The sequence below is a fragment of the Cyanidioschyzon merolae genome, chromosome 18, assembly GCF_000091205.1.
Source record: "Cyanidioschyzon merolae strain 10D DNA, chromosome 18, complete genome".
NCBI classification, from domain to species: domain Eukaryota; phylum Rhodophyta; class Bangiophyceae; order Cyanidiales; family Cyanidiaceae; genus Cyanidioschyzon; species Cyanidioschyzon merolae.
The window spans coordinates 404,131-429,647 of NC_010144.1; the positions used below are offsets into that span (position 1 = coordinate 404,131).

Genomic DNA, 25,517 nt, shown 5'->3' on the forward strand with positions numbered 1-25,517 from the left:
GGTAACGCCACGAACCACCGCCGCAAGCAGCCACACACTGTCGCTTAGTCGCGAGGGCTGGTCAGTGGAACCATACAGGTATCTAGATCAAACCACCGACAAATCCCTCGAGTCTTCTCACGTAGCCTCTGTACCTCGCACAGCGCTTTCGATAGCAGCACAGCGGGGCATGCTTGCTTCCCCACGGTCCAGATTCGGGAGTGGGTACACGCCCTCGGCTGGCGTGCGCGTGCCGTGCATCCCCATGCGGCGACCGATACCCTGCTGTCCTTCTTGTACTAAAGTGTATCGTTTAATACAGATCCGATGAGCTGCATTTCCCTGGCGATGCAGCAGCGGGCGCTCGCGGAGACGCGGGAACCCTGCGACACTGGGCGACGAGGGCGCTGCTTGGAATGACGGAAGCGAGCTCAGCTTCCTTATAGATCACTTTGGGTTCGACCAGCTCGGAAAAGGCTTGTTATCAGAGGGATCGAAACTTGATGAATCCAAAGAGCTCCTGAGTGCTGACCCCGTTCGCGCCAGCGGACGTGCATGCGTGTCAGCATGCATTGGAATCGGTCGACGTACCTCACACGGACGTACACGCTACGGTTTGCGTCTCTTTCCGTTGTCTGTAACACGAGAGTCTCTGGGATATTTTTGTGACTCCTTTATTTGCCTATCTTATTGTCGACTTTCAATGTGAAGATCTCTTCTTTCCCTGAAGCTCCGTTGTCCATCGGCGAATGATATTGATAGCAGTGTTCAAGTTGCGACTTGCTGCGTTCTGCAGTTGGCGACGCATTAGCTGCACAGACCAAAGATGCGATCTAGGCTTCGCTTGCCATGTTCACCTTCGTGGTATACAGGCTCGGTGCGCACCCTTCGCACCGGTGACTCATGACTGTGATCAGATGGTCTCGGACGACCACAAAAACTCGTGACGCTCCAGAGGCTGTAGGGCGGCGTGAGAACGCGTGCTTCATCGCTCGGTCCGTGCCCTTGACGGTTGAAGAAGGCTCCACGCGATAGTGTCCTCCTCTTCTGCGCACACTACCGCACTCTGTGATCAGGGGTTTCTTCTGAGAGATCCCTCTGGCGAGTACGCTGTCGCTGCATGCGCAAGCGCGTGCAGTTTTCCGAACAAAACAGCACGGATGGGACGCGATGTTGTCGGTGATGATGCGCATTCGGGAAGGGAAATCCAGGTTGGAGATGATATCGAGATATTTCGAAACGTTTACGCCCTGTTCGTGCAACGCGATGACGCAGGTCCGGACCCGGGATCCACTCTCATGGGAACAGGCAAGATGAGTGCATCAGGGAGCACGGATCCTCTGACTGGTATCATGCTACCATGGAAATCCGTTTTGTCGATGGCCTTGCAGAGAGGCGGATATGCCCTCCGAATGGCGCGACTCAATTGACGAGAGACGTTCAATGAACTTGAGGCGTGAACTTGTGATCAGGTCTTCAAAGGACTACGTCGAGTTCTCTTCTTCGTCAATCTCGCGGGACGCTTCGTTGCGTCTGGGTGTTGCCATGAAGCAGAACGATCGAAAAATTGAAGTGTGCGTCACTTGCGCATGCTGCAGGTAACGCTATGGGAAGAGCGGAGCCTTGTACCTTTCATTCGGATGAGGGCGCCGGGTATTTTACGGGAACCCTGTTGGAAGGCGTCAGGAATCATACGCCGATTCGGGTGCCATCACGAATGCCAGCGGCACAGAACCAAATGATCCACTTCGAAAAGACGACTGAGCCCTCTAAAACACGTATGAATCCTTCATCATTTATGACTGCACTTGGAATGTCGAAGATGTACCTCTAAAACGATTCCGAAACATCGAAAGGCATGAGCAGCTTGAGCAGATCGGTGTTCCAGTGTATCGTCTGACACGGGTATTGCACATGCATCATGAACGCAAGCGAGTACGTGGGCGAGTGCAGCTATGTTCGTGTTCTGCGCGACTTTGAGACTCGTATTTGTGCCACCGCAAGGTTGTCGCACTGGTCGGGGCTCACCCTCGAGTCCAAGTCCCTGTGCAGTGGTGATGATCGCGACGCGACGTGTTCATGAATCGACCTTCACGACACAATGCTGCTGCAACCGAGAACAGTGATCCTCGCACGCGTTGCGTACATTGCGTGTTTACTACAGACAGCTTGGCTACGACGCTCGACTTGCTAACGCATCATCTTTTTTCATGATGCTATGTTCGCGAAGATTGTGTTTCGAAACAGTCCCTTGTGTAGCACTGCGGCTCGCAAGTCGCCCGCTTCTGACGCTTGGGTCGGTTTTGAGCAGCGAGCTCAAAACGGAAACGCCATTCGATGCTTACGGAATCCGGACGATGTGTCTCACACCTACCAATGGAGCAGACAAATATCAGACACATCCAATGCAGCGAATGAACACTAGTTACTTCCACAAGGCACGTTGCACAAGCAAGACTACTTGGGCTGGGAATTTCCAACCCATGTGACCCAAGCCCGAAATACGTCAGCGCTCGATAGCACCGTTGCAGCGACCAGCTTCGTAGGGAGAACGCTGCACCACCGGCTGCTTCAGACAACGTACCCTGCCGATGAGGCAGGGTTCGATACCCGCTACCTATGCCGGCAGCACCACTGGCGCCACCACTACCGCGTTGCTCATGCTGCGCGTGCCCAGCGCGGTGTTCTCTCTGGATGGCGTCGGAGGCAGCGACAGCGTACCCAAATGACGTCTACATCAGGTCTGCGTCCTGCGCATATTGTTCGCGTGCGCTCTGGTTAGCTTCAGCGGTACCTGGTAAGCAGTGCTTGTCTCCGCAGCACCAGTTCCGGCGAGGACAAGAGCAGCGGTCCATAGCGCCTGCCAGAGGCAGTAGGCCTTGGCGCATCGCAACCGGCTCATGGAACGTCCAATGGCAACTGCGCACGTACCCAAAAACACATCCACAAACACAGACATACATAGCGCGTCGATTTACAGTGCGCTTGTGTTCAGCGAGGAAATATAATCCTTCAAGCCGACTAGACCACTAGTATGACGCAGTTTTCGAAACGCAGCATTCTCTATCGCTCTAACCTCTTCACGCGGTAAACGCACCAGCGCACCTACTTCATCAATTGTCTTGGCAATGCCCGAGTCCAGACCGTATCGCAAACGCACAACCCTCATTTCCACATGATTCAGCAACTGGAGGGAACGCTCGAGATCTTCACGAAGCATGCTCAGCTCAATTTGCTCCTCAGGCGAAGCGCTTTCATGCACGATCGAATCCGCAAGGGTTGTGCGGTCTCGTTCCGAGCCAGACTGGTTGTTCCCAAACCGAACCGAGGATTCCAGCGAGATGGTCTGCACTGCAAGCGAACGCAATTCACGCAAGCGCTTCCGGGATATTCCCAACCGTTCACAGATATCCGCTTCGGTTGGTTCGCAGCCCCGTTCGATGCTCAGGTCGCGCGCGGCTTTGCGAACGGCGAGTATGCGATCATGCATATGAACAGGAAGCCGAACGATACGACCTTGGTCCGCAAGCGCGCGCATGACGCTCTGTTTCACCCACCAGGTCGCGTAGGTGCTGAAACGACATCCGCGTCGGTCGTCGAACTTTTCTGCCGCCCGAATGAGGCCGAGCGAGCCCTCCTGGATGAGATCCTCCAGGGGCAGACCTTTGCGCATGTATCGCTTGGCAATGGACACCACGAGTCGGAGGTTCGCTGCTACCATACGGTCCTTCGCTCGCCGTGCTTCGGCAAGGTTCCTGCGAAAGCGCTCTGGGTCGACACCGAGATGCTCTGCGAGTTCATCATCCGTTGGTGCTCGATCCAGTGCCCCGTGGAGCTCGATTCGCTTGCGCTCCCAATGCAAAAGCCGTGAAATCTGACGTGAAAGCGATACTTCCTCCTCAGGGGTGAGCATATCCACACGTCCGATCATGCGCAAGTACCAGCGCAGGGTACTGCTCTCGCTGGAACGCGCACGAGGGGTTTCGGGATATGTCTCCCACGCCAGCGGCTCATTGTCGGAAGGATCATCTTCACTGTAGTCGAGTTCCCGAATGCTCGGTCCGTCATCATCCGCTGCACGTTCGCTGTCCTGGATGCGTTCCCACCGGGCATTCACTACGGCGGATGGATTCGTAGAGAGGGATCGACGTGATCCTTGTGGCAACTTGTGAACTGCATCATTCAGAGATGTTGGGCTGAGTCGTTGGTCGGCATTGGACAACTGACGTTGCCGAGCTGGCCGGACACTCTTACTTGAACGTGTTTTCGCGCTCGGAGAGGTAGTTTCACGCATATGAGCTTGCCCAGGCCCGCCAGGGTGCTTCGCCTCCCAGTTTGGTACCGGCAGGCGATTATCCACGGAAACGAAAGTTTCCTCCAAAGGGGTTTGGAGCGGCGAATCAGGTACTGCCGACGTAGACTGGCCAACACGAAGCGTTGCAGCTCTCGCCTGACGACGACGCGAGCTGCCGGTTCGCTCGGGCGTACGCTGCGCACCGGAACTCGCATCCGGAGTCGTACCGCTGTCCACTGACTTGGGCACATGTTCACGCTGCTCGTCGCGTGCCACGGGACCTAGCGGTGCTGGGGCACAAACACTGTTCGCCTCCGGCTCAAGTTTTCTAGCTCCATCAACAAAACCATGCTTTTCGAGAGCGTACTCAGCGCCTAGGTCTCGTGATCTGTTCGTGTTCGCGCAGCAGCGACAGCTGCGCAAGAGGCGCGGCTCGGCCACAACTAGCCTCACACCGCGACCAGGGCAAGTCTTGCCGTGCTGCAACCGCTGCCCGGCACGCGGCAGATCCAGTTGCTTTAGCGGGCGCACCCTCCATAGACCGAGCGTCGCCGTGACGAAACCTACACCGTCGCTGCTTAGCCTGCAGCAGCGCGCCTCAGCGCTCGCGGTACGTCCCTGCGTGAACATTGCCCAAGCCACGTCTGTCTCGATGCCCTCCCAAATTCAAGAAATAGGAGTCCAGCTCGAAGAACCAAGCTTCACCAAGTAGCCTTTTTGAGCAGAGCACGTCCCTGGTTCGACAAATGGGAGTACCACGAACGACAACCGCCTTTCAAAAGAAAAACGCTGTCACTGGCCGTATACAGTCGTGGCGGCGAATGCGCGTAGACAAAACGCCTCCAACTGACGCGCAGACGCTTCCGAGGCTTTCTCGACCGGCCACCCACGACTGCTTCCAATTGTTTCTAATATAGTTCCACTTTGGGATGTTGTCCAACAATGTTTTCTCATGTCTACGCTGGAGGTCTCTTCTCCAGCACCGCACATCTCCGGATATTGATTGCGGCGTTAAAGTCTCGGTTCACAAACTCCATCCGTTTCTTGCCATCGTTGGTTGTACTTACGAATGCGAGTAGCCCTCGAACTTTCGCCCTCCTTTCCATTTGCTCCTCCGTCAGCGGTCCGAACTTTTTTATATCCTCAGGGCTCCGCTGGCACTTTTCCATATCGACCCGCTGGAGTGTACACCTCAGCCCGTGGTGTGTATACGATGTTCGGAACTCATCTACAGGTATCGTAACGAAACGCCTTGCGCACTGCTTGTACGTTCTTGTCGTTGGAGCTGGCGTACACCCTTTTCGGGTCTTCCAGCGCCCTGCTCCGCGTGCTACTACGAGCCTCTGACTTTTATCCTCTTTGAAGGCGCTCATTGGAAAAATTCGCAGATGCACGCTGCCTCCCACCGTATAGATGAATACGTAGACGAGCCCAAAAGGGCTTTGTGTACTCTTTCCACAGCGCCTCACAATGAGCAACACGAATTTCCATGAATTTCAGAAACGCTTTAAAGTCCGCTCCGCGGCAAGTCACCTCGCTCAAAGCTTCCCGGTGATCCTTCATTCCATCGTTCTACGTCTCAATTTTCTTCCTTGCATTCATGATTCCCGATTCTCGATAGTATCTCGCTCTCGAGAACCTCAACAGACGCACGTCTTTCTGACGCAAGTTGCCGTCGGTATCATCTCCCCCACGCTTGGGTACAGCGACGGTTATAATATTCGTGTTCCCGGGGTCCGCGCCACCGACAAAGCAATTCTCATGCACTTTCCGCGTCGCAGGACCCGCCTCCTTCTTTTTTTCATGCTTCGTCGCGCCAACCGTAAAGTCGTTAGCTTGCACTTTCTGTGTCGCAGGATCCTTCTCCTTCTCATCTTCATGCTTCGTCAGCGGCGGAACTGGACGATCCACCTTCAACCGCCGATAGTGTACACACAGGGCTACTCCATCGGTTTCGATCAACCCAGTGAACAACTTTTGCTTGCTTATTTTGAGACGTTTGAAAACGAAGATATTCTTCCAGTGCATCTCCCTGTTCTCACCTGTGAACTCTGCCCTCCTTACATCGAACTCGGGACTGATCTCCTTCATGATGCCATGAAGGACTCTGGAGCCGGTAGTAACAAAATGTGACTTGATGGTGCACATTGGAACGACGTTGGAGCGCTTCCCCATTAGGGCCGCCTTCCGTCTCTCCCACTCTTCATTTTTTCGTCACTCAGCTTTATTTCCGCCTTGCGTTCTGGCGCTCGGTCCAGAAACGCGAAATAGCACAGAATGAGGCGATAGTATCTTTCATTATCTTTTTTCAGCTCTGATATCTTTTCTCTTGAATTCGCCAGCCCCGAGACTGCACGGTGCTCTTGTATAACAGCACGGATTACAGAAGCTTCATTCGTGCTCCTGCGTGATTTCTTCTCGTCGACGAATTCGATCTAATCTTCATGCTTGCGATCGTTCGTGATACCGTTGATAATCGCCCATATTCCTTTGCGAGACAGGCCCGGGTAAATTGCAAACACGGCGCATATCATAAAACGTTCGAGGTTCATCCTCAAATGCTTCTTCAGGTTCGTGAGGTACTTCATCGCCCCGTATGTGTAAGTATCCCGGTCACCCCTGTATCGAGTACCCTCGAAGCGGAATTCCGCGAAGTTTTCGTGGAGGACGTGCACTAGCTCATTTTCCGTCCGCGTTTCCCCTGTGCCAAGCATCAGGTGACGAATAAAGGTCTTGTCGAAAACTCGTCCGGAATCTCGACTGTTTCCGTATGCGCCACGTCTTCGTACATCTCCCTCGCCATATGCATGACTCCTAAAGAAGCCTTTATAACACTCATGGGGTACGAATCGACACGGTTCCTGATAGCGTCTCGCAACTTTTCCTTGTAGGGATCCTTGATATGTTTACGAAGACAGGCGTTTACCACCATCTCGTCGTACTTTCGTCTTTCGTACAGCATGTAAAGTCGGGTCTCCTGCCTTAGCTTCTTCGTCTTCTCCTGCTCCACTTGGCTCGGCACTCTGTTTCGCTTTCTCTGGCAGCCGGCGAGGTTGTACCACCGGTATCATCCACTTGCTTCTCCATACGTTTCCATTTTTGAAAAAGAACGCGCTTTGATCGCTTCTGCTATGTAGCGCGAAAAATCAATCGAATACACCCCCCCTGAGGATTGAAACACAATGGAACTGAGAAGCTATACTTGCGGCCACTTTCACACAAATACACCCTGTACGATAGAACAACACGCGAAAGATCAGAATCGCGTTTCCCTTCAACGGCGACATGCGCGTCATGTCTCGTGACTGCCGGATCTCCCGGGTGCGCGTATCGAGCGCACTATGTACCAACAAGAACATAGACTAACGATAAACTACCAACGATACAAAAATTCCTTTCCCCTCTACGATAAACGTTGAACGTGGGAAACCGCTTCCGTACTGTCGAAAGTTAGCCTTCTTGACGGAAGGTCCCGCGAGCCGGACGAGTCTGTCACGTTTGTGTTTCATGCTGCACTCAGTGGCAGGTACTTCAGTGGCAGGTACTTCAGTGAAATCTGAGCCACTCGTCCGCAACGCAGTTTCCTCTGAGACTAGGGGCAGTTAAGCTGTGTCTGGGCGTCGCCCATGTTGCAACTATCTCCGAGCATATCGCTTGGCGCTGCTGCAGGCAGTAGGGCTGTCTGCCCAGTTTTCAGGCTCCCAGAATGACAATTAGCTCTGATTCCGTGTCAGGTGTAGTATTCGTCGGGCCGACACCATCGGGAGTATGGCAAAGCCGTTCTGGCTACGTGCAGCATCTGCTCCAGCGGTGTAGGCGCTGCAGCGGGTGCTCAGCGCAGGCACTCGGCACACGGTAGAACGTTCGAAACGATCAGTATACCCGAGATGAAGAGTAAGTAATGGAACTTGAAGGTAGGATGCATGATGATGGGCGCTTCCCCGAAAGCCATTATCTATGCCGCAATCTGAGATCCATGGTTCATGTAAACGTTTTGATATCGAAAAAAAAATCGCTACCGCCATTGTCATCCCCGCGGATCCATCAACTGGTGATCGCCTCGTCCATGATCTGTTTCATTGCACAGGTCGCTCGATGGACAAGCGTTCCTCAACTGCGCGCTTGAGATGAGCGATCGGGAAAGCATCCATCGATCTAGGTCCTGCCTCCAAGTTCCGTGGTGCATACGTCTCCTCCGAGTGTACTCGTTATCTCTTATGTTCTGTGGTATGCGTCGAGGCTGTTGTGAGCGTTTGCGATAGCGCGTGTAGCGTCGATGCGCACGCAGCCCCGAGGTCATGTCCACGAAGCGGTTTGTGTGCACGGCCGCCGATGTATTGCTAGTGAAACATGTCGATACAGTGGATCGGGAGTGCTCTGGATGCACTGGTGCTGTCGGCAGCTGGGGAATGGACACTTGTTTCTTCTCGGATATGGCAGCGTCGTGATGCCTGCAGACCAATTTCCTAGACGAGAATCGGGATTCATAGCATAGACGCTTGAACGCTGCGCCCTATCAAACCGCTGGTAGCGGAGCCTGTGGCAGCGCGCAACCCTATACGCCCGCTCGTGCCGCGGAGCATGGCGCAGGCTTCATGGTATTCGCGCATGCGTTCAAAAAAGGGTCCCGGAGTGCATCGCTGCCCGTTCCACTGAGGTCGCAGGCTCACCGATACCGCCTCATCGATCCTGGGGCCGTTCATATCAGTGGATGGAGGTGCTGCGTGATGAAACTACGCAGAGAGGTTTTACCTGGATTCAGACTGCAGCAGGAAGCACGCCTTCGTTCAGTCTCGAGAGTGCTTGCCTCAGCAGCAGCGCAGTGTCATTTGCCATGAAAACCTACGCAGGTGTCCCAGCGGTCCAGCGTCGCGAGAGGCTACGGATAGCAGCTCCCCCCGGATCGATGCAGATGCAATTGCGGCTAGGCGAAACCGATATCTGTGCCCGGCACGAATCGTGAATGTGGATACGTATACGGATGCATCCATAAGTGCGTCCATCGCTCGCCAAGGTCGATGCAGCGTCCGTTATTGCGCAAAAAACGACGATTCCGTGGACCTTCAGCGAAAAGGCGAGCTGCGCTCCACATTCCATCTCCCCTGTGCTGCAGGCTCCTGTTCGGCGCAACGCATCTATAGACACGATGCAGCGCTCGTGGTAGCCTGTGGCGAAAATTCGATCGAGTTGTCTCTCAGAGACCACATGAATGGCCACTAGATGAACGCCAGGGGGTGCCTCGGGGCTCGCGCTCGCGACCCCGAATCCCTTTGGATCACGATTTGAAGCGCCGCTCAAAAGCCTGCAACGTGTTCAAGAGCAGCATCGCAATCGTCATCGGTCCGACACCGCCAGGTACCGGTGTGATCAGGGCAGCGCGCTCTTTCGCGGTATCGAACTCGACGTCTCCGACGAGACGATAGCCGCGGGGCGCAGACTCATCTGGTACTGAATTGATACCCACGTCAATGACAACCGCCCCGGGCTTAATCCAGCTACCCTTGACAAAGTTCGCGCGGCCAATCGCTGCCACGACGATATCCGCCCGTCCGACCTGCTCTGCAATGTCCGCCGTCCGGCTGTGACAGACGGTAACCGTGGCATTCCGCTGCAGCAACAGGAGCGCCATCGGTAAACCGACGACATTGCTTCGGCCGAGCACAACGGCATGCTTGCCCTCTATCTTCACACTGGCCCGGTCGAGTAGTTCCAGGCAGCCGCGCGGCGTGCACGCGATCGCCAGCGGTGGATACAGCGGACTCTTCAAACACAGACGCCCGATGTTCAACGGATGGAAGCCATCCACATCCTTCTCCAGAGATATCTCTTGCAGAACACGCTCACTTTTGATATGCTCTGGTAACGGCAGCTGAATTAGAATGCCGTCTATACTGTCATCCGCGTTCAGCCGACGAACCAAGGAAGTGAGCTCCTCTTCTGAGACGCTCTCCTCCAGCGCAAATAACAGCGAGTGAATCCCAACCTCCTCACAGGCTTTTCGTTTGTTCCGCACGTAGGTCTGAGAGTCCGTTCTTGAACCAACAATAATAACGGCAAGGCCGGGAACCCTACCGTATTGGTTGCTCAGTTCCCGTACCCTGCCTCCTATTTCGTTCTTTACCTGGTTCGCTATCGCTTTCCCGTCCAGTAGTCGCGACGCTGCGCTATGGTTCTGCATAGCAACTGGTGGACCCAAAGACTGTACCGGGTGTTTCAACGTCCCTGTGTCTGAGAAACTTCCCAACTGGAGGCGAAGCGCAACCCGCTGCTCTGCAGGAAGCCTCGCGTGCTCTGCTGCTGCTGCTGCGAAGCGATAGCGTCGACGCCGCGAGCACTGTGCCGAGGCCACCCGCGACCCCGGTGTGCGCTGCCGTCCACTGCAGCGTTGCCCAAACCAGGAGCCTTGTGGGGTGAAGCCCGGTGCCAGGTACCGTGTTCCACTAGGACTATGTTGAAGGACAACGGGTGCAGTTGTGCGTAAGCCTACACGAGGGGCGTTTCCCATGAAAACGCTCGGACTCTAGAGGCGTCTCTCTCGATCGGCCTCTGCCGACCTCTCTGGTACACTGGAGGGCATCCCGTCGGCGGGGCAGGCGCGCCGGTCTCTAGACGCCAATGCGCCGACATGTCGAGATGCGCGCTGCTGGCGATGCCGCTAGGGCGACATTCCAGCACACTGAAGGCTTCTGCTAGCTGTTTGTTCACTTTATGGACAGTTAGATCGACTTCTTGGCATATCGAAAGCGCTATATAATACGTACGGAGGCGAATAGACTGTGTGGAGTATGGTATATTTCGAACATGCGTTGATGTGCGGGAAAACTGCAGTACTCGGTGAGCGCAGGTTGCAGGCGTTTGTTTTCAGTGCAGCGGCGGGGCGCCTCGCTGCTGGGGGCCACGTGCCACGTTGCCGGGGACGTCCTTCACGAGGGATGCAACGCTTCTATCAGCGAGCGACGAAAGGGGCTCTTGGGTTTCGTGAACCTGTGCGGAGCGAGCTGGCACTCGATGGTGGTGGTGGTGGCGGCCAATCACTAGAGGCCCTCGGAACGTTGCCGACTGATGCCGAGTCTCAGCAGTACCTCGCGGACATCGAACGGTTACGGGCTCTTGATCCCGAGACCTGCCCTACCTGCAAAAACGCAGGTATGATTCAGTGCCCGGCCTGCAATGGTTCGGGTTTGCGGCCGGCGAAGCCGGATGAGGTGTATCGTTTCTTCTGCGAGACGTGCCTGGGAAAGAAGCTGGTGCGCTGTCCCGACTGTCCAGGGCGGTGCCTCAGCTGCGGTTGATTCTATGGGAAATGACAACGCGCGTGGTGCAGGCTGCATAAGTTTTGTCTGGTGGGTGCACGCGCTGCTCTGTGCTGGGTTCCAGAGGAACCCTCATGATAACTGAGGCGCGTTCTTGTCCGCGGCCTCTGCGTGACAACGCGAAGCGCTTCCACCCGCCCGAAAGAGGCAGCACCAGAGGCGAGGCATTCGCGGCGCTAATTTTCCCTCTATGGCAGGGACACGAGGAGCTTTCACATGAACGCAATGAAATGTCGCACGATGAAACATGCAGCGTCGCTCGACCTGTGTCCGGTATGTTGCAAGAGTTCCGTGAAGCGAACGCGCACGGAGCGCTAGCCGCATTACCCAATGTACGAAAGTGCGCTGGTTCAGCGTGAAGAGCAGCTTTTGGTGTGAGCCCACCTATACTGTCTACGCAGCTGCTGGGCAACACTGGGCAACCCTGACACCGCGAGTCCGTGCTGACTACCACGTACAGAGCAAGACTGTAGCATCGATCCGTCGACAATGCGATATTCCATACACTACAGGGCGCTGCGTTCATACCTGCGCGCACGAACGCGTTGGCAGCCACGTCGGTGGATGTGCTCGGATCGACCGGTTTGCGCAGTTGATATCGTTTACGCTTCCTGTTCTTTTTGACCGATCACCCGTTGCAAAGTAGCACACATTTCCCCAAAACGTATGCGATCCTCGCGATGCGCGAACCGTAGACACCATACCTGAGCTCGTCGTTGCGCGTTTGGCGCTGGCGCATCAGTGACTGTGCCGGACGCAGTACCTGATGGGGCTGTGCTCGCAGTTGCATCGGCAGCCTCCTCACTTGCGTTTTGCGTTGCAACAAAACGCACCATCGCTTCTCCGGCCTCGTCGAGCCGCGGGGTCTCCCGCGTAATCGGAACGTTCAGGATGACCCGCAACGTTCCGTCAACGCGCATCACCATCCTAGCAGTTTGTTTAGATGGATGGTACAAAAGTCGGAGGAGGCCGCGTCCTCGCTCCCGCCACTGCTTATCGACGAGCTCAAAGAGTTTTGCTCGCGTTTGGAGACGCATCTCTTCTTCAGATTCGTTGTTGAAAATATCTGGAACCGTTGATGGCATCGCCTCCGATACGTTGGCGTCGTCGTCATTATCACCACCACCACCACCACCACCATCATCGTCGTCGTCGTCGTCATGAGCTGTTTCGTGGGCGCTCTTATGATCGCCTTCGGATGCCTCTACATACGCGTCATGCTCTCCGCAATGCCTACCATCTGTGGATTCTAGAGCCCGGCCAGGAACTTTGACTCTTGAGGGCGTTCCCTTCGAGGCCGCTCCACCAGCTAGTTCCGGGAAGAGCGGCGTGCTACCCGGTAGTGCGGATGCATTGTTTTGCAGAGCAGGCGTTGTCGCATCCTGAAAACGGAAACTCGCCAGTCCCGTCATTTTTTCACTGTGTGATGTTGACAAGTTTCCAAACGTAAAGCCAGCAAACACCTTCGCGGCGCCAGACAGAGGTTGATTTTTCTCGGCATCATGTTTTGGGACGTCGTCGGCCTGCTTCTCCTTGTTCGAGCGCTGTCCAGCCTCGGAGTCGCCTGCGCTTGAGGGAGCATCAGCTGTGAGCGCAGCCGCCTTCGACGCGACAGCACCTGAGCTGATGGTCTCCGAGTTCGCTGCGCTGCCTGTCTCGGTGGATCCAACTCCAGCAGAAACCGACCGTGCCCTCTTCTCTGCTGTTTGAGCAGGCACTGCCTGCGGTGCGGCCTTGGGCACTGCAGCGGACACGTTATCTGGTGGAAGCGGAGATGCTGTCCCAGCGGCTCGCTTCTCGACAGCGTCACCGGATGCAGGATGCTTAGGCGCAGCACCATCCTCACCGGAGGAGTTGTGCACGAGCGCTGCTTCCGAGCCTAGAGGCCGCGCTGTCGACGCTACTTGCTCGCCGGGAGCACCACCAGATAGACGATTTGCTTCTTGCGTCGATACTGGAGCCGCTGTCAAAGTCGACTCCCGAGTGGAAGCGGGCGATTTCTCCACGGAACGAGCAGCCTCGCTGGACGCCTGTGCGACGGGCAGTTTCCGCGTTGTGCTTTCGCTGCTGAGGCCTTGGGTAGCGGGCCCCGCGGAGTTCCGCCCCGCGTTCTGTTCAGAGCTGGGTAGCGCCTGTGCTCCAGTGCGGCGAACGCGAACGATGCGACGTCCTGCCAGGGTCGGTGCTGCGTTCCACTGGGTCGAGTTGGTGCCTCCCGCCGGTCTAGTGTCGGCAGATCTGCATTGCTCCTCGGAATCATCATCAGCCAGAGCGCTGTCCTTATTCAGTTGCGTGTCCGCTAAGCGTTTTCGCGAAGCCATACCTTGAAGCTGCTGTGCGCTGTTGGCTCAGGAACGTGGTGCCGGGCAAGGCTCCCTGAAGAACGCGCGAACGTTGGCGCTCACCGGGGCTTGAACTTTTCCGGTGACGACTCTGTGCGCTACGACCACCGGCTCCAGAACAGGGTGGAGCAGCGGAGCCCCTCAGTTCAGTGCAGTTCAATATATTGCAGTGCAGCAGGCAGCAAAGATTTTGGCGTCGAAGCGTCGCTTCCGCGGCGTCCGTCGTGCTGCAACAAGTATATCGCGTTCGCGCGGGCCGTTCTCGCCTTTGATAGCAACAGAGAATAGAGGTTTTGTCTGGATTCTCAATGTTTTTCGTGAATGCGCTTTTAGAGACAAGGATCGTCGAGGAGGACGCCTTTCTCGGCTGTGAGCCCAGCTCTTTGAATCGACATACACACCGATATCAGGCGTTTGGTACGGCTGTGTCGAGTTTGCCCCTGATCATGCATCGATCCTAGTCCAGTATAGACCATTTCATCACCAAAAGTTGGACGGGTACTCCAGTTTCCAGGTCAAACTCGTCAATGGGTGTTCCTCGCGGGCGTACCGGCACGAGGGTGTTTCCGGTGGCAAGCCAATATCTAGTGCGGACGAGAAAGACGCTGTCTGGGCTTCCGGAAACCCACTATGCTCATCAGCACATGGGCTTTCTGCATATTCCCACATCCATAAACGAAAAATGCGTCATATAGTGACTTGTAGGTTTACCCATGCGGACACTGTTCGGCGTGTGCTGTGTATATTCGTAGCGCACGTACGGTACCAAGGAAGATTCCCAGAGCGAAACCATCCGTACAGTCCAACAGTGTGCACCCGTGACCTCTGTAGGCCAATACGTGCACAGAAAGCGGCGGAGTCTGCTGTTCTTTTTCCTCTTCCAACGAACGTCAAGGAAAAATGAACAGACGCTCCGTCCGGCGCAACGTACCAGCCGCCACACCCTGAGCATGTCTTCGAGTCTGGATGGTTCGTTCAAGAGACCTCCGAAAACGCGAATCCAGCGCGTACCGACTCACTGCTCGTAAAATACTTGCTTCGAGTTGTTGGCAAGGACAGGTGCCGCTATCCAGCGGTAAGCAGCGAAGCCCGCAGCCACTCTCGTGGTTGCGGGCGTGCTGCACGCTCAAAGCGGTGTTTCTCTCGCCGTCTCTGTTAATCTGCGGTCGACTCTCGATCCCGAACTTCCTAGAATAGGGTCTCCAGGCGTTCCCCTTGCGACCGCGAATGTCGTCCGAGTTACGCACTCACAGCGCTTGGCCGTCTGCGCCACTGCGTCGCTGTCTCTGGCGAAGCTCACGTCTATCGTGCATTCCTCGAGCAGTTCAAGCGCTGAATCCAGCTGGGCTCCGCTCCTGTCGCGTAGTCCCAGCCGCAGCAACCAAAAGCGGCTGCTTCGACGACGTCCGCACCCTGGCTAGACGTGAAGCGAGTCCCTGTGTGCGAAGCGCGCAGGGCGCTCGTGCACGCGCAGGGGAACGAGCTCGGCTCCTCCGCAGACGCGTCCACGTTCCATCAAAGCCAGTAAGGCATGCCCCTGGGTTAGCAAAAAGACTTCGTCGGTCCAGCAGCATTGCTCCAGCTGCGGAGCCTGATTCAGACGCCCAACGAACAAGGCTCTAGTGCATCGTGTCCACCGAAGTGTCCACTCGACGCAGGTACGCTCGCATCGAACAGACACCTTCACCACAACCTTTTTATGGTGGAGGCTCAATTCCATCAAATGGAGGAATTTTGCATACGCTAATGTTATTGGCGTCAAAGCAAGCATCTATCAAGATGAACCAGATCCTCCGTGCTCCGTCAACTGCCACCGGCCAGACCTCACGCTGGAGTTCACGCTACCTTGAAAGGATCCTCTGGGTGCCGAACCTGCCGTTTGAACATATGGCGACAGACGTAGCGTCGCTACGGACGCTTTACAGACACCAAATGTCACAGACGTGTCCTGAAACACGTCTACCCGTGGTACTGGTACCCATTGTGCCCCAACATCGCGTCCAAAAGCTCAACTCCGGTACCAGTACCGGTAACAAGCTGCGGGAGATGATCTCGAGGCGCAGCTGCCCGCGCCTTTGTTCGCATCTGAAGAAACGCAGACGTACGACCGCGGCTACACGCGGACGCTTAGCGTGTCGTTGCAACCGCTAGAGGTTCCCCCGAACACACCGACATAAACTTAAAGAATGGAGGAGGCAGTAGCGACTCAGCGTCGCGGTGTCAAGCGAGAACGGACGGTGCGACGGCAGCGTGTGCTGCGCTTGGCGGTGCCGACGCGTCTGCTTCCCACGCTCAAACGAAGCGTTATAGAACAGCTTCATTCTCAGAACGGGAGTATGAAGTACGACGGCAATAAAATCGAGGATCTCATCTTGCGTGCACTATGTGACTTTGCAACGTTTGCGGGGATACCGCCCGCGCACCGGCTGGCGGCTCTCGAACGAGCGCTCCCGCGTCACATTGCCCAGAGCCCCCGGTACCGCAGCTCCTTTTGCGCTGCCTGGCACTTTTCAGCATCTACTGGTGCTCAAGACGAAAATGATCAAGATGGCACTCTATCGAGTGAGCTTGCCGCTCTTCGAGCACTGATTCTAGAAACCCTTTCGGAACGCGAAGAGCAGCAGCGGTCTCAACGATCAGCATCCAGTGATTGCTCGAAGGCAATCCCCGAAACGCCTCCGTATGCTACCTCAGCGTGCGATGTCGCGTCAACGCAAGCAACTGTCGAAACGTTGCGACAGTCAGGTTGTCGAATCACACGCAGTGTCCAGGCATGGCTGACGACTGCGGCAACCACAACAGCACAGCAGGGCCCTGCAACCGATGCAGCACCGAGTCGCATGCAACCAGTAGCACTGAACGCGCACACGACAACCTCAGACACAGGGCAATGCTGCGGAACTGTGCAGCAGCTCCACCATCAACGTCAAGGCACAGCGCGTATTCGAACGCGCTGTGGCAGCTCGTCAGCCATTCCGACGAGGGTGCCACTGAGTCTCGCTCCGATGCTCTTACGTTTCCTCGAATTGCAGCTGCCTGAGGCAGTGGAATATCACCTCCAGGACCTCCTCCTAACTGAATTACTCCGAATTGACCGAGTGCAATATGTGTACCTGCCGGGGCGAGGCCTCGATACGAGCCGTGGGAGCATACGCGCTTCGTCGCACGCAGCGGGTACAGAGCGGCAGGCATCGTCGTCGTGTACGCGTCGAGCCGCGCCCCAGACCCGCACCGATACCGAGTGTCCGTACGAGCGGGTGCGCTCAGCTCGTATCACGGAGCATCGAGCGCTACTTGCCGCACTGGGACTCGGTCGATCTGTGGCGGGTACAGTTACGCCGACGTCGAAGAAGCGCGAGGAGGCGACATCGATGATCCAGTGCAAGGAGATGCGGCACGAGCGCTTATTGCCACGCAATGCAGACACCATGTCTAGGAAGCAGAGCTCGCCGCTGACGTTTGCCGAATATGTGCGAAGAGCAGACCCAGCAACGAGTGCTTGGATGGGTGCGCTCGACCCGCTCTGGATACAGGCTGCGGAGCAGGTTGTTGCGGCGTGTCTGGTACGTGCACGCGACCCGAACGCTTGCTCCGAGGGCGCAGCGCCCGCCTGGAGCACAGCGTACATGCAGCGCTCCATCTGGGAACGCAATGATTCCACTCAGTATCGCAAGCATGTCCAAAGGATCAGTGAACGTTATCTCCTGGAATTGGATAGTGCTGAAAATCGACGGAAACGCGGCTTCCGGAATCATCCCACGGTATATGCGGCAGCTCGCCGAAACGCGCAGCCCGGGACGCTGTCCGCTGATGCCTGCCTCGCCCGGCTGACGACAGCTACGCTTGGAGCGCGCTCAACTTGCGGCTCGACATTGACGGAGGAGAAGGAGACGACGATGACGACGGCTCTGCAGCGCCGCGGCAGCGTCGAGGAAGCGTATCTCTGGACAGAGGCGGACTACGATGCGTTCTTTACGGCATGGAGGCGCTTCGGGAACAGCGTTCATGCCAACAGAAAAATCGCGCAGGCGATGAATGAAGCGTACTGGGCGCGAGTTCCGACGCGTAAGCGGCACGCTTTAACCCTGAAAACACGGCAAGGAATCGGGGGTCGAGTTACGTTCCTGCCGACTCATATTGTCTATCAAAAGCGATTGCATCGGGGGTGGTTGGAAATGCATCGCTCGGAAAACGAACTCAAGTTGGAGCAACTGATGCCGGCACCGCACCAGACGCGCTGTGGTCTGTGCCGGCGTGACGCGTCGCACGACGACAGCACCCAGACCGGGGCCCTGATTGGACCCTTCTGGGAGATGCTTCCTGATGCACCATCCACTCCGGTGTGGATGCATAGGGAGTGCCTTCTGTGGACACCCGAAGTCTTTGAAACCTGTGAAGGCACCATGATGAATGTGCGGCGGACGTTTCGACGGGCGATACGTATCCGCTGTGCCTACTGCGGACGCACCGGCGCTGCAACCGGCTGTTTCCTGCGCTATTGTCGACGAAGTTATCATGCGCCGGTTTGTGCAGTGGCGGCGGGCTGTAGTCTCGACCACCGTCATTATCGTCTGCTATGTATGCAGCACACGCAAGTCTATGCAAAAATATCAGCAAAGGGTGCGGCTTTATTCTGGGAGAGTCTGGAACAAGAAGGCATCTCCAGCGTCAAGTAGTGTTGCGTACGCCTGGGTGCCAGCATCGAAACGAAGAACAAGGTCACCGCTGCAACGCGACGGCTGGTATGGATGCACGCTACGCGATGGACACTGTAACGGATATATGTGGTGCAACCGTGATTTCGTCGGCTCCTTTCGATTTTACGGAATCAAGTCTCGTGCTCCGAAGCGATGAGACGAAGAACAAGGCCGTCGCTGGAAGAACTTGTGCAGGAGCTGGGCTGGTCTTCCGCAGGCCGGCATTCGGTTAGTGCCAAACCTAGCGCCAGCAGCTGTGTGCTCGTGCGAGTGCCAAGGCGTCAGGCTCGCGCACTACCTGCAACCGATATCGTTAGCGTTGATGCAGCACCCGTATCGTGGTGTATGGACCTCATCGTGCTGCGGCGCCAGCGAGCCGGATCGGTCGATACCTGATCGTCGGTCGACGAGCCTTTTCAGATATCCTGATTTTTCGGTTACTGTTGGGCAACTGGCGGCTTTGGATGCCAGTTGCCCAATGCCCATGAACGGATACGCACCCACTACCGCGTTCAGAGTGATCTGCCTCAGCGCGGGACGCACTCGACTGATCTGGATCAAAGCATGTACTATACTCAGCACACTAGCTTTGGCGAGGAAACGCTCCCTTGTCTATCGCTTTGCGCTGGCCCTACGACGATGTCAACGGTGGGGAAGGCGCGCGCTCCTGCTCACTTCGTCGCGACGCTCTTCGTGGCTGTAGAACCGGATGCTGTACCGTATCTTGGGCTTCATCGTCAGAGGAATCGATCAGGTGCTCGTTCACAGAGACGCCACGATGCACTTCATTCGTGCTCTCCATGCGGGTGTGTGCAGTCTCCACATCGATCAGGTCCTCGGCAGCCGGGGCCGTTGGCGACAATGCCGCCCAACTAAGATTCTCGTGGAGCGGTAGCAACTCATGTTCTGGTTCCGCTTGCATCGGAGCGGAGGTGCATCCGTCACCATCTTCTGGCGGTACGATGGGAGCAGGCGCACGCTGTGCAACGTGGCCATCCGGGGATAATGCTGCTCTGAAAAATGCATTCGTTTCGCAGAGCGTTCGAAACTCTGTGAGAGCTCGCTCTGCATCACAAAGCAGCCGTGATGCCTCCTGTCGTAGCGGAGGCTCCACGATGCGCGGTACAAGGCTAGCGAGCCCGTCGCGCATCATTTGGACTCGTTCAAAGCGACTGCGTGCGTTCTCCAGCGTCTCCGAGTTGGGCGAAGTACCCACTGGTGCATCTCGAAAGCTATCGCACATTGCCTGGAAGAGGTCAATCGTTTCACGCGTCTCCTGGAACGCAGCCCGCAAGCGGTTCAGCATCTGGTCTCGACGGTTTGGCGGAGCCTGCACCGGACTCGGTGTCGGATACCAGGTCGGACCGCTCCCGTACTGACAGAAAACGCCAGCGTGCATGGACGCAGTCCATGCCCACATCCACGCTTGCGGTAAAATCATTGGTGCTCGATAAAATCGTCGCACTGAGGCCGCTGGTGCCCCAACGTTCGCTGACGCCGGCACCGTTGTCCCAGGCACTGGTCGTCGTTCGGCAGTGCCGGCTGTCGGCCGGGGCCCAGCTCCGCTCCCGGACGTTGACGCTGGGCGACGAACCCTCCGGTATCGTGCGGAGAGAGAGAGGCCGTCGCGCTGGACTGCAGCAGCGGCCTGCTGGAACTCGGGAATCTCTGCAACCAGGGGCGTCATGACCTGCGCCCAATGGATCAGGCACTGGCGAGCTCGAACGACCAAGACCTGGCACTCTACTGGGACAGCCGATGGACTCGTTACCCCTTTTGGTGCCGGCGGTTGCTGCGGATCATCGACGCAGAGCGGCAGAAGCGCGATCTGCTGGATGAGCGGCAAGTTGTATCGGATGAGCACCCGATTCACAGCTATGTTCGTGTTCATAACGCAAACGTCCAGCAGGGCAAGCGCTGCTAGCGCGTCACAGATTGCTCGAGTGTCAGCGGGGGGGCACTTTGCCGGCGCGACTGCTGACGGTTGGCGAACGACCTGAGCATACTTCTGTTTTTGGCGCCAGGGCCAGTGCCAACCGAAACTACGCGATCGTGAGGTACCAGAAGCCGACACTGGCTCTAGAGCCGCCTCCGAGACACCGTCACCTCCTGGACCCTGCCTCCGTTGCAGAACGCCCTGGGCCCAGGGCGAAAGCACGCGCTGTACCGCCGTGAGCGCTGTGCGCAGTGTCTGCTCGAGTGCCTCCGCTCTGGAGTGCTCCTCGACAGCTGCGTGCGCAATGTCCAGCTGACGACACCTGAGCGCAGGTGTTACCGCTTCTCTTAAAATATCGGTAGCGTACTGCTCACTGGCCTGACGAAGCACCTGGTTGAGGTCTCGTTCAAATGCCTCCGCCTCAGCGGTGGCTCGCTTACCGCCGTCCGTGCGGAGCATCCAGTCTACCACACGTGTTGGCAATGGTCTCGTATACGCAATCACTTATAAAGGTCCAAGAAACTTCGCCTTCATTGCCCTCGAGCGTACGGTTATGCCGAGGAATTCCCTGCCCTGTAACGGGAGCGCGACATAGGGCGCTCTGCTGTCCGCAGATTGCGGCGAAGTGGCAGCGCGCAGCTGGACAGCAGCATCCCCCGGAGCGTATCGCCTTTTCGTGAGAGCGGAGCGTATCCGAAGGAGGGATTTCCTTCGGGTGCAGGATTATAGACGTGAGCTTGTTTTTCCCAATAGCGCCATGGTTATGGGATATCCGGGAGAGCGTCTGGTTTTCTGAAGGATATGGCTTGCACTGCCCCAGCGTACAGACAAGGCGAGCTGGGGCTTGACTTTACGGCATCGTCGCTGGATACGTTCGACGTGCTTGCACTGCATCTGCGTCTTTTCACTAAACATTGTTTGATCGGGCGGGTTTTTCTTTTGGAATGCTAAGCTGATGCGTGCGCATAGAAGCGGTTGGATGCCTGCATCATGAGTGTCAGCATGGGAACGGGCCAGGTACACGTTCCGAACTCGGGCGTGAACGCTAGCTTTCTTGTTTCTCTCAGGTGTGATGGACAGCTGCCGTTGGGGAATTTTTTTCGGCGACTGTTCACGTTTTCTCTCTTAGTTCCAGATTACAATATGCTGGTCTATTCTTTCCATCCAGCTCTGTTCACAGCAGTTGACGGATGTTGGCGGTAGCGTTCAAGTCCGGATTTCGTACCTGCCGACAGTTGTCAACGCATTTCATGCACAGACGCAAGATGCGGTGTAGGCTCGCTTGACATCTTCATCTTTTTCATGTACAGTCTCGGTACGCAGTTTGCAGCTGTGACTCCTGGATATGGACAAATGAAGTATAAATCTATCTGCCATACCCTCTCGACTGAGATCCACGTTGAAGCGCGTAAACGCCTGCTAGATCGCTCCGTATACGCCCTTATATGAAAGGCGATCCTCGATGCCCTGCTCCGTTTCCGTGCCAGGAGCGATGCCCTGCAATGACGCGCTTGGTTTGGACTATACCGTCGGCGAATGTGCTGCCGGCTGAACGTGCAAGCGCATGCCGTCCATGATAAAAATTAGCTGAGGGCATATCATAACTGGACAACAAGTCGAGAAATGTCGATTCGTCTACGCTTTCCTCGTGCGGCACGGTAACGAACGCCCGACTGCAAAACGATCGCCGTGCTGACTGAACGCCGAGTCCAGGATGCGTATCGGGGCAAACCGAAGCGAGGCGAGCCTCTGGGCGCTCATCGTGTGAGAGCGATCATGCTGCAGCTGTCGAGTTCTGGTTCGCCGGCGGCCACCCAGGGTGGGCATTGTCTTTCGAAAGAAATCGATTCCTTGACATGACAAGTTCAGAGAAGTTTCGATTTGAACTTGTGAGAATGTCATCAAAGAGCGATGTGAATTTATGTGACTTCTTCGTCAATCCATCGCAGCGCATCGCTGTGCGCATGCGGTGCCTTGAAATGTAGAGATCGAAAACTTGAATCATGTTTGATAGGAGCACGATACACACGTACGTGAGGGAGAAGATTCGCGGATTCTACTTGTGCATTGGACAATGATATCGGTTATTATACGAACTCTTGTTCGCCGGCGTCGCAAAACATCTCGATTTCGGTAACGGAATGAATTCCTTGTCCAAAGCGTTAAAGGAGCGATTCCGAAACAAAGGAAAAACACCGAGCATCTTTAAACTACGTTCAAGTAAGACTTGATTCCTGCACTCCGAATATCGAGGTTGCACAGCTAGAACATAGTTCCGGAAAAGAATCGAACTGGATGAACAAAGCGAGTCATCCCCTACTCGATTTTATCGTCAGCGAAATGAGAAATGTTCTACGATAATTGAGGGTGTATGAATACATACATACGCAGACGCCTCCCAGCCTTGTTTTGACCGGTTCCCCGATACCGGTTTCAGCTTCTCCCTGTATACTTCGATCCTGAGAGGCTGCTGGACAAAAGTTGGACCGGGGCAGCTTCGAGGGTCACGTCCCCGGTACCAAACTTCTTCTGATATTGATGGCGGCGTTGAAGTCTCGGTTCACGAACTCCATGCGTTTATTGCCGCTGGTGAAGCGTATCATTGCAAAGATCCCTAGAACTCGTACCCTCTGTCCCAGTACAATCTCGCTATCGTCCCATCGGACAAACAGCTGTTCTCGAGTATATATCCCCTGTTCTTGTTCTTCGTCACTTGCTTTTCTTCGCTAGATAGTCGACGAGAAGAGGATCTTTTTCGGTTTTTATCCCGGTCGCCAGCGACACCAGCCCTCTAGAATCCCCGACTCCCATGTCCATACGGTTCGCTTAGATTTCTTATTTCTTCAAATGAACGCTTTTCGGACGCTTCGATTACAAACCGAGAAAAAGCGTTTGATGCGACGCACCCGGAGATGGCGCACAATTCAAGAAAGCGTCTACAATCTGACACGAGCCCACCGCGGCTCGAGCAGGCAACGTACGCTCAGTGCCGCCTTTCGCTTCCTCGGTGTCGGTCTGGTACCTGGGCGCCACGAATGGGGCGCTGCAGCTCGTGTCGGAACAAGACGATATACTTTTGCTATGTAAATCGAGAGTTTATTTGCTTGAACTGCGTGTTCCAGCCGAGGTATGAACTTTCCGTTGTGCGCTCGTACAAGGAATGGATTCGAGACTCGAGCTACGAGCAGCCTCCACGTTGTCCGTTTACCGGAGCGCCTCTCCGACACGGTGAGGAGCTGGTTCGGCTACCACCCCCTGACCTACGTGTGGTTTCCGCCGCGGGACTCGCAGCTTATCTTCGTGGGCGTTTCGGCCCGGACACAACACCAGCAGGATTCCGTTCGAACGAGCTGCCTTTCGGGTTGGTGCCGGACCCGCAGGATGACTCTGCAGTGGCGCAGCGTTTGCGGAGGTTCCTCGCGTTGCTCGGCTATGATGCAGCTCTAGCCGTAGCAGAGCCGCTGGAAGACAAACGTTCGAGTCCCGGCACCGTCTCGGCAGAGGGAGGCACGCAAGCCGCCAGCGAGGCAACGCTGTTGGAGCGGCGCCTCCCGAGCGAGCAACGCCCGGTGTCTCGCCCGCTGGAGGCCACCACAGAGGCCGTGAGTCGCACGGCGCCGCGAACGGGCTCCAACACAACGATCGTGGTGGAGTCTCACAAAACCTCCGAGCCCGACTCCACGACAGCGATCGCTCCGGCACGGAAGCAGAACGCTGCTGGTCGTACAGCGGATAATGACAGCAAGGAACGCAAAATACGACAACAGAAAATACGGCGGTTCCTCAACTTTTTAGGTCAGAGCGCTGAAGTGCTCCCTTTGCCACATCCACGACCTAATCGTCGAAACCGTCGTCTGACGGGGCTCGCGCTGTCCTTCGGCTTCGGCGTGGGTATTTTAGTGTTTCTCGCGTACGTGGTTCGTCATGGTCTATTCAATCCGCTGGCTTTATGGGAATATGTCGTCGAAAGACGTCAGGGCATGTTGAGCGTTGAGCGTTGAAAGCGCTACTCGAAACAGCGAATCATCCCAGCGAATGTGTACCTCATGGAACCGTGTGCGCGCTTTTCACGCAACTGCTCGCTGCTCGCTATGCTGCCCAGACTGCACATAGCGCGTTGCCTCGAGCAGTATGCCCATATTCGCTCGATATACGAATGGCGACCTGTTCAAGGGCGAAGCGCAAGCTCCCGGCGTACGCGCTCTTCGTCAAGTGCGTCACGGCGGTCTCGTATGTGCACACGCCAGCGTCAAGCTGCCCGGAGAGAGACTGCAGCGCCCTGCCGCCGTACCACAGTGGCCTCTGGGCGCCCTACTCGGGCGATAGCCATGATCGATATCAAAGCATAGCGGAAACCATGCGGTGTCGCTTGTGCTCGCGAGGCTCCAGGGAAGATTCGTATCAGTTCATGAACAGCGGCATGTTTTTCTTGTCGCATGAGAGCACGATGCGCGAGTCACTTCATGCGCAGCGTACAGAGAAGCAGAACTGTGTTATCCGCAGTATACCGGAAGCAGGTCGTTGAGATGATGGCGATTCCCAACTTAAGCGTGGATGCTTTTTGTCTGCTTCATAGCATATTCCGATGAATCCGCATCTGCGTATCGACCAAGGCGCGGAAGTTTGTGTGGCGTATGCTAAGCATGCTTTGGCGAGCGTATGCTTGTAGACGAGGCCCGAAGACATTGGACGCAAGCCCGCGGACGTCGCAGCTGATACGACGCGCTCTTATGGGAAATACTTGCAGGTATCATAGCGGTTGTAAAAAACCCCCAACGAGATGCCGCTGCCAATGGTCCAGACTGTTGTGTTGCGGTGGACGACACGAACGCGCGCTGCCTCCACCTGCACCCGAGTTCGGAACAGCACACAACCACAGCGTCTAGCTCTGGTTGCGCGTAACGGCCGAAGTAGCTAGCATCCTCTGCGCTTCTGGACGGACGGTTATTCTGGGAT

At 56.0% G+C, this 25,517-nt stretch overlaps 8 protein-coding genes and 2 non-coding genes across 10 annotated transcripts, besides 3 other annotated features; 5 read left to right on the forward strand and 5 right to left on the reverse strand.

The window, feature by feature from the left end:
* Positions 1 to 366: 366 nt before the first annotated feature.
* CYME_CMR163T lies at positions 367 to 1,772 on the forward strand. The gene has a single exon (XR_002461609.1). It is a non-coding gene; the product is annotated as a hypothetical transcript (transcript).
* Positions 1,363 to 3,086: a sequence feature (possible transcribed region).
* On the reverse strand, positions 2,954 to 4,903 carry CYME_CMR165C (sigma subunit for chloroplast RNA polymerase; the record flags this gene model as incomplete). The annotated part of the gene is made up of 1 exon (XM_005538392.1): positions 2,954 to 4,903. One exon carries the CDS (start codon positions 4,901 to 4,903, stop codon positions 2,954 to 2,956), a length of 1,950 nt encoding a protein of 649 aa, XP_005538449.1.
* Positions 4,904 to 5,335: 432 nt separating this feature from the next.
* Positions 5,336 to 7,679: a sequence feature (repetitive element).
* A 1,869-nt stretch (positions 7,680 to 9,548) lies between these two features.
* On the reverse strand, positions 9,549 to 10,778 carry CYME_CMR167C (methylenetetrahydrofolate dehydrogenase / methenyltetrahydrofolate cyclohydrolase; the record flags this gene model as incomplete). The annotated part of the gene is made up of 1 exon (XM_005538393.1): positions 9,549 to 10,778. The coding sequence occupies one exon, from the start codon at positions 10,776 to 10,778 to the stop codon at positions 9,549 to 9,551; it is 1,230 nt and encodes a 409-aa protein (XP_005538450.1).
* Positions 10,779 to 11,058: 280 nt separating this feature from the next.
* Positions 11,059 to 11,565, forward strand: CYME_CMR168C (hypothetical protein; the record flags this gene model as incomplete). Its single annotated transcript, XM_005538394.1, has 1 exon — positions 11,059 to 11,565. One exon carries the CDS (start codon positions 11,059 to 11,061, stop codon positions 11,563 to 11,565), a length of 507 nt encoding a protein of 168 aa, XP_005538451.1.
* A 623-nt stretch (positions 11,566 to 12,188) lies between these two features.
* On the reverse strand, positions 12,189 to 13,907 carry CYME_CMR169C (hypothetical protein; the record flags this gene model as incomplete). Its single annotated transcript, XM_005538395.1, has 1 exon — positions 12,189 to 13,907. One exon carries the CDS (start codon positions 13,905 to 13,907, stop codon positions 12,189 to 12,191), a length of 1,719 nt encoding a protein of 572 aa, XP_005538452.1.
* Positions 13,300 to 14,606: a sequence feature (possible transcribed region).
* Positions 14,607 to 14,632: 26 nt separating this feature from the next.
* On the reverse strand, positions 14,633 to 16,147 carry CYME_CMR171T. Its single transcript, XR_002461610.1, has one exon. It is a non-coding gene; the product is annotated as a hypothetical transcript (transcript).
* On the forward strand, positions 16,115 to 18,604 carry CYME_CMR172C (hypothetical protein, conserved; the record flags this gene model as incomplete). The annotated part of the gene is made up of 1 exon (XM_005538396.1): positions 16,115 to 18,604. One exon carries the CDS (start codon positions 16,115 to 16,117, stop codon positions 18,602 to 18,604), a length of 2,490 nt encoding a protein of 829 aa, XP_005538453.1.
* Positions 18,605 to 19,256: 652 nt separating this feature from the next.
* Positions 19,257 to 21,020, reverse strand: CYME_CMR173C (hypothetical protein; the record flags this gene model as incomplete). The annotated part of the gene is made up of 1 exon (XM_005538397.1): positions 19,257 to 21,020. One exon carries the CDS (start codon positions 21,018 to 21,020, stop codon positions 19,257 to 19,259), a length of 1,764 nt encoding a protein of 587 aa, XP_005538454.1.
* A 2,453-nt stretch (positions 21,021 to 23,473) lies between these two features.
* Positions 23,474 to 24,562, forward strand: CYME_CMR174C (hypothetical protein; the record flags this gene model as incomplete). The annotated part of the gene is made up of 1 exon (XM_005538398.1): positions 23,474 to 24,562. The coding sequence occupies one exon, from the start codon at positions 23,474 to 23,476 to the stop codon at positions 24,560 to 24,562; it is 1,089 nt and encodes a 362-aa protein (XP_005538455.1).
* A 155-nt stretch (positions 24,563 to 24,717) lies between these two features.
* Positions 24,718 to 25,086, forward strand: CYME_CMR175C (hypothetical protein; the record flags this gene model as incomplete). Its single annotated transcript, XM_005538399.1, has 1 exon — positions 24,718 to 25,086. The coding sequence occupies one exon, from the start codon at positions 24,718 to 24,720 to the stop codon at positions 25,084 to 25,086; it is 369 nt and encodes a 122-aa protein (XP_005538456.1).
* Positions 25,087 to 25,517: the final 431 nt, after the last annotated feature.